This window comes from Motacilla alba, chromosome 29 (assembly GCF_015832195.1).
Source record: "Motacilla alba alba isolate MOTALB_02 chromosome 29, Motacilla_alba_V1.0_pri, whole genome shotgun sequence".
In the NCBI taxonomy this organism is placed as follows: domain Eukaryota; kingdom Metazoa; phylum Chordata; class Aves; order Passeriformes; family Motacillidae; genus Motacilla; species Motacilla alba.
The window spans coordinates 722,137-733,310 of record NC_052044.1 but is presented as its reverse complement, the minus strand read 5'-3'; the positions used below and the strand labels follow the sequence as shown (position 1 = coordinate 733,310).

The 11,174-nt window shown below is 47.2% G+C and overlaps 1 protein-coding gene across 1 annotated transcript; it reads left to right on the top strand.

Moving 5' to 3' along the window:
- The first annotated feature begins 4,988 nt into the window (after positions 1–4,988).
- On the top strand, positions 4,989–10,584 carry LOC119712795 (forkhead box protein J1-like). Its single transcript, XM_038164436.1, has 3 exons — positions 4,989–5,699; positions 8,390–8,532; positions 9,879–10,584. Exons 1-3 carry the CDS (start codon positions 5,232–5,234, stop codon positions 10,510–10,512), a joined length of 1,245 nt encoding a protein of 414 aa, XP_038020364.1. The 5' UTR covers positions 4,989–5,231; the 3' UTR covers positions 10,513–10,584.
- Positions 10,585–11,174: the final 590 nt, after the last annotated feature.

Below are 11,174 nucleotides of genomic sequence, written 5' to 3'. Positions count from 1 at the left end.
GGGGAGGCTGGTGCCAGCAGCTGGGCTGTGCCCAGGGGACAGAGGACACGGGGTGGCAGCTAGAGCCCTGAGCTCACCCTAAACAGCACCCCTAGAACCCCAGTTCTGCTCAACAGCAGCACAAGGCAGCGACCCTGCTGGTGGGACAGCTCCAGAACCTTCCCTGGGACAGCCCCAGGAGCCTCCCAGCAGGGTCAGGTCATTAACCCTGGTGGTGGGACAGCTCCAGAACCTTCCCTGGGACAGCCCCAGGAGCCTCTGGTGCAGGCTGTTCCCCCAGTCAGAAGGTCGGGATGGTGTTTGGAGGCTGCAGAGTCACAGGTAAGGACTGAGCAGATTTTTATGGTTTTTTAAAGGTATTTTTCAGGGCTTTTAAAGGATATTTTAGGGGGTTTTTTTTGCAGGAGTTTTTAGGAATTCTCTGGGAATGTTTAAGATACCTTTAGGGGTTTTTCGGGGCTTTTAAAAGAATTTTTTGGGGTGTTTTAAGGGCCTTCCTACTACCAATTAGAAATTTTAGGGGTTTTTTGGGTATTCTTGGGACTCATTTCGGACTATTTAAAAATTTTAGGGCTTTTTTAGAACTACTGGGGGTATGTGGAGGACTTTTTTAGGACTAGGGTATTTCTAGGATTTTTGAGGGCTTTTTAGGGTTTATCAGGACATTTTTAGGGGTTTGAGGTATTTTTAGGTTTTTGGGGGTAATTTAGAGCTCTCTTAGGACAATTTAGGGATTTTGTAAAGGTCCTTTGGGGATTTTTAGAGGTGTTTGAGGGGTTTATTAAAAGCATTTTTAGTAGGGTGTTTTTTAAATTAGAAAAATTATATTATTTTCAAATAAAAGGTTATTATTTTAAAATAAAATAATAATAAAATAAAATATATTAAAAATTAAATAAATATTAAACATATATTTTAATATATATTTAATTAACTATATATTAAAACAAATATATATAAATTAATAATATTAATATCAAAATTAAATCAAAAATAATATTAAATATTGACTTTTTAAAAATTATAATTAATTATTTTTTAATTAAAAAATGAATACCCTTAATAAAAGGGTATTTTTAGTGTATTTTAAGGGCGCCCTGAGGCTGTTTTTAGGACACTTTGAAAATTAGAGCTTTTTTTGGGAAGTCAGAGGGTTTTTCAGGGTCCTTCCAGGGCACGACAGAGGCCGAGGGGCAGCTTGGGGGGCACCGTGGGGGCTCGAGGGTGACCGAGGAGCAGGGAGAGGGGACAGCGGGTGACACACGGAGAGGCTGAGGGTGGCAGGGGCAGCTGGGGGGTGACACACAGGAGCTGAGGGGGGGCTTGGGGGTGACACACAGGAGCTGAGGGGGGGCTTGGGGGACACAGGGGGGCTTGAGGGTGACACACAGGAGCTGAGGGGCAGCTGAGAGGGGGCTTGGGGGGCAAGGGGGGGTTTGGGGGGCTTGAGGGTGGCACATGGGGGCTTGGGGGGGCACAGGGGGGCTAGGGGTGGACACACAGGGCTTGAGGAGCAAAGGGGGACATGGGGGTGACACATAAGAGCTAAAGTGGGGCTTGGGGGGCACAGGGCCCGGCTGGCAGCCGGATTTCCACGAATCTGAAGATGCCGCCCAGGGACAAGCTGCCACACACAGGGCAGGACAGAGGGAAGGGCACAGGGTGGGACACGGGAGAGGACAGGATGTGACAGGGCAAGGCAGGAGACAGGGGAAGACACGGGTCAGGACATGGAGCTGGACACTCAGGGTAGGACACAGGAGAGGACACACGCAGGGCAGGACATGGGACACACACCGGGCAGGTCACAGGGCAGGACATGGGACCCACAAAGGACAGCCCACACACAGGACAGGACACGGGACACTTCCAGAGCAGGACACGGGACACACACAGGGGACGACATGGGACACGCACAGGGCAGGACACGGGACACACACAGGGCAGGACACAGAGCAGGACACAGGGCAGGACACGGGACACACACAAGGCAGGACAAGGGACATGCACAGGGCAGGACACAGGGCAGGACACAGAGCAGGACACGGGACACACACAGGGCAGGACACAGGGTGGGACACAGAGCAGGACACAGGGCAGGACATGGGACACGCACAGGGCAGGACATGGGACACGCACAAGGCAGGACAAGGGACATGCACAGGGCAGGACACAGGGCAGGACACAGAGCAGGACAAGGGACATGCACAGTGCAGGACACAGGGCAGGACACAGGGCAGGACACAGGGCAGGACACAGGCTGTGTCACAGCCTTCGGGGCTGCTGGCGCTGCCCGCGCTCCCGCTCTGAGCACGGCGGCTTCCCCGGCACCCCCGGGACCCCGCCAGCCCCGCGCTGCTCTTTGCCCTCCTCCTTTCCCCCGCGCTGGTTCCTCATCTCTCCTGCCCTTGCAGACCCCTCGCTCTCCCTCCCGAGCGGGGCAGCGCCGCGGGGCTGGCGGGGGCCGGGCTCGCCGGCCGCTGCCGGGGCTCCGGGCGAGGACTCGGGGGATGCCGCGGCTCCCTGGCTGAGCCCGACGAGGGGCCGAGGAGCCCGTTCGGCTGTCGGGCGACTAAATGCCCGTTCCTGGGAGCCGCCCGCGAGCCCCCCGCTCCAAACGGCGGCGTCCCCCGCGAGCCCGGGGTTCCGCAGCGCTCCCGCCGCCGCCGCCGCCGGGCCAGCGGCCGCTGCTGCCCTCCGGCCGCTCGCTCTCCCTCCCGGTGTCTCCCTCCCGGTTCAAAAGCCACGCCGGCAGCCCGGCTTTGGCCGGAGGCAGCGCAGCATCCGGAGCTCCCCGCAGGCTGCAGCTGCCGCTCGCTCCGAGGGACGCCGGGCTCGGGGTCGCTCCCTGCCGCGGGTTGGTTTTGGGGACCGGGGCAAGGGAGAGATGGCAAACAAACGGCGTCAAAGGAAGGTGGTGGCGGGGACGGGATTGGGTGGGACGGGAGGGGATGGATGAGTATTTTAGGGTGTTTAGGGTCGAGGTGTCGGACCCTGAGGTGTGTTGAGGTGTCGGACCCTCCTGCTCCCCGTGGCAGGAGTGAGGACCGGCTTTGCTTGGTGGGATGCAGGACTGGGTTTGAGTTGTTGAAGAGCGGGGAAGGGATGTTGACTCCTCTCCTGCCAAAGCCTCGCAGGGCAGCGCCAGTCCGGCGGGCTTTGGGGGCTTAGAGGGAATTTCCCCCAGGCTCCGGGCTGTAAAACCCCCCGGGGCAGGCATGCAGCTCCCGCCCAGCGCCCAGGGATGGTGTCCCCCAGCGGCGCGGGGAACAGCCGGGCTGCAGGTGCTGCAGGAACACCTGCCCAGGTGCCAGCCGCGCAGAACCTCAACCCTCCTGAAGTGGAATGAACAGGCGCCACAAGCCCGTGTGGAGCGGGGATGTGAGTCAGAGCCCGGCACAAGTGAGACGGCTCTCATGAAAACTCGTGCCCGAGCCTGGGTGTGAGGCACAGCTCCGTTCACCGAGGTGTCCCACGTGCATTGCACGGCTCATTCCACGCACATTCACCCCTGGCTGCGGAATTCGCAGGCAACCCCGGCGAGGGAGGGGAGGAGAATCTTGGCTCCATGTTTCAGAAGGCTGATAATATATTATATTGTATATTATATTATATTATATTATATTATATTATATTATATTATAATTATATCACATTACATTATATTATATTATATCCCATTATATCATATCATATCCTATTATATCATATTATATCCTATTATATTATATCATATAATATAATATCCTGTATTATATTATATTATATTATATTATATTATATCACATAATATAATATATTATATCACATAATATAATATAATATTATATCACATAATATAATATAATATTATATCACATAATATAATATAACATAATACGGTATAATATAATATAACATAATACGGTATAATATGATATAATATAATATAATATAATATAATATAATATAATATAATATAATATAATATAACATTATATAATATAACATTACATTATATAATATCATATTGTATTGTATTGTATTATAATACATAATATAATATAATTATTATATTATATTATATTATATTATAACATAACATAACATAACATAACATAATATAACATATATAATAACATATATAAACATATAATATAATATAAACATAACATATATAATAACATAACATAACATAACAACATTATATTATATTATATTATATTATATTATATTATATCACATTATATTCTATTATATCACATTATATTATATTATATTATATATCACATTATATTATATTACATTACATTACATTACATTACATTACATTAAAATGCTACACCAAACTTACACTAAAAGAACAGAAGAAAGGATACACCCGAAAGCTAGAAAAGGAACAGAACGATAACAAAACCCCGTGACAGCTCAGAGCCTGGACACAGCTGGACCACGACTGGCCATCAGGCGAACACCATCCGCACGAGGCCGACCAAGGACGCGCCTCTTGGTGAAGCGTCTCCATTCCACACCACCAGATCTTATTGTTTACGTTTCTTTCCTGAGGCTTCTCGGGAGAAAATCCCAGCAAAAGGATTTTTATAAAATATGGCAGCGACCCCCGGCCCAGGGTAATCAGATCCACACCCTTCTGGGCATGCCTGGTGTGCTGTGGTGGTCGCACGGGGGCCTTTGGTGGTCTCTGAGGCCGAAGATTGTGGTCTTCCTCGTGACTGAACTTTAGAACTTTTCTCCCTTGCGTGTGCGCTTTTGGTCCCTTGGTGCTTGTCTGAGTGTGTCTGTGGGCCTTGATGAGCTCGGGGACAGAGGAGTTCCTTTATCTGGGTTCCTTCATCCCTTGGTGCTTATCTGAGTGTGTCTGTGGGCCTTGATGAGCTCGGGGACAGAGGAGTTCCTTTATCTGGGTTCCTTCATCCCTTGGTGCTTGTCTGAGTGTGTCTGTGGGCCTTGATGAGCTCGGGGACAGAGGAATTCCTTTATCTGGGTTCCTTCATCCCTTGGTCTTCTCCTGGTATTGTTCTTTATGCAAGAAGCTTCCGAAATTTCCATCTTCCTATGCCCCTTGTACCAGGGCAGAGGTTTCTTAAGCAAAAGGTTAAAATTCAGCGCCTAATTCTACAAACCAAAATGAGAACGCTCCATTCGTGTCGCTAGCTCGAGCGAACTCCAAAAATCCCTGTTCCACTCTGCCCCTTCCTCCCGCAGCGTCTCCGCGTCGAGGTGAACGAGCCATGGTGTGCTCCAGCCCCGCGCTCAGGGCTCAGGGCCAGCCCAGCTCTGCCCAGCCGGACCTGCTGTGGCTGGCCGACCTCACGGGCGCCCACCTCGGCTTGGCCCCCATCTCCCAGGACCCCGAGGACCGCTGCAGCATCTGGGAGAACCTGGTGAGCCTGGTGGACTTCCAGTGCCCGGGCTTCCCCCTGACGGCCGAGGAGCTCTGCCACTACATCGACATCCCCCGCTCCTCCCCGGCGGTGGCCGCGACCCTGCCCCGGGCCCTGACCCCGCCCGGGCCCCCCGCGCCCCCGGGGGACATCGACTACAGGACCGACGCGCGCGTCAAGCCGCCCTACTCCTACGCCACGCTGATCTGCATGGCCATGGAAGCCAGCCGGCAGCCCAAGCTCACCCTGGCCGCCATCTGCAAGTGGATCAGCGACAACTTCTGCTACTTCCGCCGCGCCCACCCCAGCTGGCAGGTAGGAGGAGGTTTGGGATGCCGGGTGTCTGCTGAGGAAGGCAGGAGCCTCCCCTGAAATGGGAAATGGAAACTCCCCTCCCTCTGGATTGTTAAAAATTTGAAATTAAGGGGCTGTCAGGCAAAAATAGGGGAGCAGGAATAACAGTTATTAGGGAAGGAAATTAAAAAATAAAATAAACAATGCAGTAAATCAAAGCAACACTGACAGAGTCAGAACACAGCCTGACACCCTGTGGGTCAGGGTGTTGGCAGCAGTCCAGCTGGAATTGTGGCTGCAGCGCTCCTGGAGTGACAAAATTAACCCAAGATGAACCCAAAATGGTCAAAAAGTGAACCCAAGATGAACCAAAATGGTCACAAAAGAAAAACCACTGTCAGAGTCAGAACACAGCCTGACACCCTGTGGGTCAGGGTGTTGGCAGCAGTCCAGCTGGAATTGTGGCTGCAGCGCTCCTGGAGTGTCAGGGGTGGTTCTGCTGGAGCAGGGATCCTGGAGATAAGGGTGGAAGATCCAGTGGAAGAGGCAGCTGCTCCTCTGGGAATCCAGCGGAGAAGCCGTGCTGGTGTTCCAGAACCTCCAGATTATACCCGGGTAGGAATGCTCGGCTCCTCCCTCTGGGCAGACATCTCCCAGCGGGATGCTGCAGTTTGTGATGTTTGGGAGGTCCCCAGGACGAGGCGAGAGACGAGAATGTGACTCCTTGCTCTCAGAAGGTTGATTTATTAGTATATAATATAATATAATATAATATAATATAATATAATATAATATAATATTATATTATATTATATTATATTACATTGTATTATATTGTATTACATTACATTACATTATATCGTATTATATTACATTATATCGTATTATGTTATGTTATATTATATTATATTATATTACATTGTATTATATTATATTACATTGTATTATATTTTATTACATTACATTACATTATATCGTATTATATTATATTATATTATGTTATATTATATTATATTATATTATGTTATATTATATTATATTATATTACATTACATTACATTACATTATATTATATTATATTATATTATATTATATTATATTATACTATGTTATATTATATTATATTATATTATGTTATATTGTTATATTATATTATATTATTACATTACATTACATTGCACTATATTGTATTGTATTATATTGTATTATGATATGTTATGTTATATTATGTTATATTTTATTTTATTTTATTACATCACATTACATAATATAATATTACATTACATTACATTACATTACATTACATTACATTACATTATATTATATTATATTATATTATATTATATTATATTATATTATTATTATTAAATTATATTATATTATATTATATATATTATATTTTATATATTATATTATATTATATTATATTATATTATATTACATTACATTACATTACATTACATTACATTACATTACATTATATAAAACAATGCTATATTCAAACTATACTAAAGAAACAGAGGAAGGATTCATCAGAAAGCTTAACAAGAACGAATAATAAAAACCCGTGACTGACTCTGGGAGGGAAAAACCCTGGGCAAAGAGGATTTTTCAGAAAATATCACGGTGACAATATTTCTTATCAACAGCCCTTTATCAGCAAATGCCCCGGAGGGCGGAGTGGGTGTGGAAGAGACCAGGGAAGCTGTCCTGAACAGAACCCAGCTGCCATCCACACGGCAAATAAAATGTCTGTGGGACATTCCGAGTTCCGACACATACAGTTTTAGGTTATGGGTTATATATATGTATGTTATAGGTTTTTTTATATATATATATATATATATATATATATAATGTTAAAATAGAAACTGTGCCATGTAAGATACTTTTTTTTGGGAGGACTCACACCGAGTAGCCACAGCGCACCTAAATCTTCCAGAGAAGAGAATTTATTGCTCTCTTATCGAGTTCTTCCCACCTGGCTCAGCCCTGAAGAGCCCTCAGGATTCAGAAGAAGGAGCTGACACTGCCCAGACAGAATCCTCTGTTTAAATAGAATTTATGCATCATGCATGAGGTGTATGAATATGCAACAGGCTGTTGCTTTTAAGGGTTAATCCTCTGTTAACGTGGGTCTTTTTTCAGGCTTATTTCACCCAAAAAAACACCCGACTGTCCGTAACTCTTAGTTTTTATTGTCTCATATTGTCCTAATCCAAATCGTCCAGATTTTTATTACTCTAACCATATTGCTATTTTTTGAACTTTTTAAAAACAAGTGATTGGTGTTTTTCACATTCCCGTTTTTCACATTCCCGCCTCGCTCAGCCCTGAAGAGCCCTCAGGATTCAGAGGAAGGAGCTGAGCTGACACTGCCCAGCCAGAATCCTTTGTTTGAACTGAATTTATGCATCATGCATGAGGAGTATGAATATGCAACAGGCTGTTGCTTTTAAGGGTTAATCCTCTGTTAACGTGGGTCTTTTTTCAGGCTTATTTCACCCAGAAAAGGCACCCAGACCATCCGTACTCTTAGTTTTTATTGCCTCATATTATTCCTAATCCAAATCGTCCAGATTTTTATTACTCTAATGATACTACTATTTTTACAACCATTGTATTACTATTAAACTTTTAAAATTTTAAAGACAAGTGGCTGGGGGATTCATCCCCGGGGTTTGTTCTTTTTTTTGTGTGTGTGTGTCCAGAGCTCCATCCGGCACAACCTGTGCATCAACAAGCGCTTCGTCAAGGTGCCCCGCGCCAAGGGGGAGCCGGGCAGAGGAGCCTTCTGGAAGCTTCACCCCCAGTACGCCGAGTGGCTCAAGAGCAGCACCCTCAAAGGGCACAGGTGATTTGTGGGAAAAAAAAAAAACCCTAATTCCGCTGATACAAGGGTCTCTTCGAGCTAGGTCTTATAGGATTCTGGAGATTTCTGTCACTGTCGAGATAGCTTAGCTACTTCAGGTGGCACGAAATCAGCAGGATGGCTTTTGTGGCCGTGTTGGAAACAGGAAATTTTAATGAAAAGTTCTAATAAAAGGCAAAATAACAAATCTCTTTACAGAGAAAAACTGAGTTAGGGCAAGAGGTTTTTGCTCCTGGTAAGACACCCCACAAAAGCAATCAGTTCCTTTGTTCTCTTCTTTTTCTGGTGAATTGCTCATGTGGGATTTTTTTGTCCGATTGACCATTCTTAAGTTTGAGGTGAAGTTCCCCAGGTCCTGTCAGGCGTCTTCTTTGCTAATTGAGGAGAGAAACTTCTGGGCTTTGTTCCTTTTTAAGGAGACAAGGAACAGTTTGGTCACTCCATCAAAAGGGGGCACATCCCTACATTCCATAACTCGTAGAAGTCGTAAAACTGTGTTTATTGCAGGTAGAAGTCGTAAAAGTGCGTTTATTGCAGGGCTGGAGGCACGTGGGGGTCGTTGTTGCCCCTAAAGGAGATCCTAATGTGCCCCCCTGAGAATTCCCCGATCCTTTTTGATCCCCCTTACTGCTACATATGCATGAGGGCTCACAGTAGGTTCATGCATATTCATTTTTACCGCTTTCGAGTTACAACTCGCAGCTAGTCCTTGAACAGAGAGAACTCTCTGGTCATCCTGTCCGTTCCAAAGCTCATGGGGCCCTTCTTATCTCTTCACTTCGGGAATTGCATTCCTTTTTCCTCGGCCGGGGCAGTTTTTGGTGGTAACGGGCTGAACAAATTCACTTATTCTAGCAAGCTGCAGGCTTCATCATTCAAAGCGGCGCGTTTCGCCCAAATCCAAAGTGGATTTCTACTCTGTGAAATTTCGGCTCTGTGGTGTTTTCAGGGTCCCCAGACGAGGGAGAGAAGGAATTAATCTGGCTCCGTGTTCTTAGAAGGTTAATTTATTATTTTATGATCTGTATTATATTAAAGAACGCTTTACTAAAGAATAGAGAAAGGATGCAGACAGAAGGTTTAACAAGATAATGAATCTCGTGACTCTCCCCAGAGTCTGACACAGCCTGACCCTGATTGAGTCCAAACAATTCCCATGTTGGAGAAACAATCTCCAACCGCATTCCAAAGCAGCACAACACAGGAGAAGCAAATGAGACAAGGATTGTTCTCCTTTTTCTCTGGGGCTTCTCAGCTTCCCAGGAGAAGAACCCTGGGCAAAGAGGGTTTTTCAGAAAACACGACGGTGACACAGCTCTGTTTCACAGGGCCCTTCCAGAGCCGATCCCATCCTCCAGGAGAGCCCAGCAGGGAGCACGGCGTGTCCCCAGCCCCGCCGCCGCCGTCACCGGCGGCTCCCGGGGCGGCCTGGAGGTGGGCGCGGAGCTGCAGCGGCTGCTGCTGGAGTTTGAGGAGTTCGAGAGCAGCCACAGGTGGAGCCCCGTGGAGAAGCGAGCGGGCCAGCAGAGCAAGCAGCACTGGCCCGAGGCCTCTTGGCTACCCAGCGGTGCCGCGGCGAGCCAGGAGGGGCCGGGCGAGCTGACGGAGCTGAAGGGCAGCACGGAGTGGGAAGCGCTGCTCGACGCCGCCCCGGAGCAGGGAGATTTCTCTGCTCTGGTGGGGCAGCTCCCGCCTTCCAGCCAGCCTGGAACCTTCTCCCTGCACCCCACAAGGGCACGGGGGCAGCAGCTGGGCTGGCCACAAGTCCTCCCCGAGCCCAGCCCCGCCAAGCCAGGCTTGGATGAAACCGTGATGGCCACGGCTTTCCTGGAGGCTGCGTGGCCCGAGGAGATGAGAGGGAACCTCCCCAGCTGCATCCCCGGGGAGCCGGGGGCTGGAAACTTCCAGGCCAACAGGGAGGTCATGGATTGGGACTCTCTGGCCCATTTAAGACTCTATTAGAGATGGGAGATTAGATTAGATTAGATTAAATTAGATTAGATTAGATTAGATTAGATTAGATTGAATTAGTTTAGATTAAATTAGATTAGATTAGACTAGATTAAAATAGATTAGATTAGATTCAATTTGATTTGATGGATCCAGTGAGATCCAGTGAAATCCAATGAGATCCAATGAGATCCAGTGCGATCCAGTGAGATCCAAAGAGATCCAGTGAGATCCAGTGAGATCCAATTAGATCCAATGAAATCCAGTGAGATCCAATTAGATCCAGGGAGATCCAATGAGATCCAGTGGGATCCAGTGAGACCCAATGAGATCCAGTGAGATCCAGTGAGACCCAATGAGATCCAGTGAGATCCCATGAGATCCAATGAGATCCAGTGCGATCCAGGGAGATCCAGTGAGATCCAATGAGATCCAGTGAGATCCAACGAGATCCAGTGATATCCAGTGGGATCCAGTGGGATCCAATGCGATGGATTCAGGAGGGGCTTTGGGGGTGGGTGCAGCTGATTTTATGGGTGAGGTTTCTTTTTGCTGCTTTCTGTTCCGTTTTGCTCGGGGAACGGCGCTGGAGACACTCGGCCACTTTAATTTTTTTTTTTTTTCATTTTATTGGCAGTTTTTAAGAGACAGAATAAAGCACGCAAAGCACAGAA

Excerpts from the sequence above, each read along its gene's own strand:
- LOC119712795 (XM_038164436.1), top strand. The coding sequence starts at position 5,232 with ATGGTGTGCTCCAGCCCCGCGCTCAGGGCTCAGGGCCAGCCCAGCTCT. Across the intron at positions 5,700-8,389 it reads GCGCCCACCCCAGCTGGCAG|AGCTCCATCCGGCACAACCT; the intron begins GTAGGAGGAGGT and ends GTGTGTGTCCAG. Across the intron at positions 8,533-9,878 it reads AGCACCCTCAAAGGGCACAG|GGCCCTTCCAGAGCCGATCC; the intron begins GTGATTTGTGGG and ends TCTGTTTCACAG.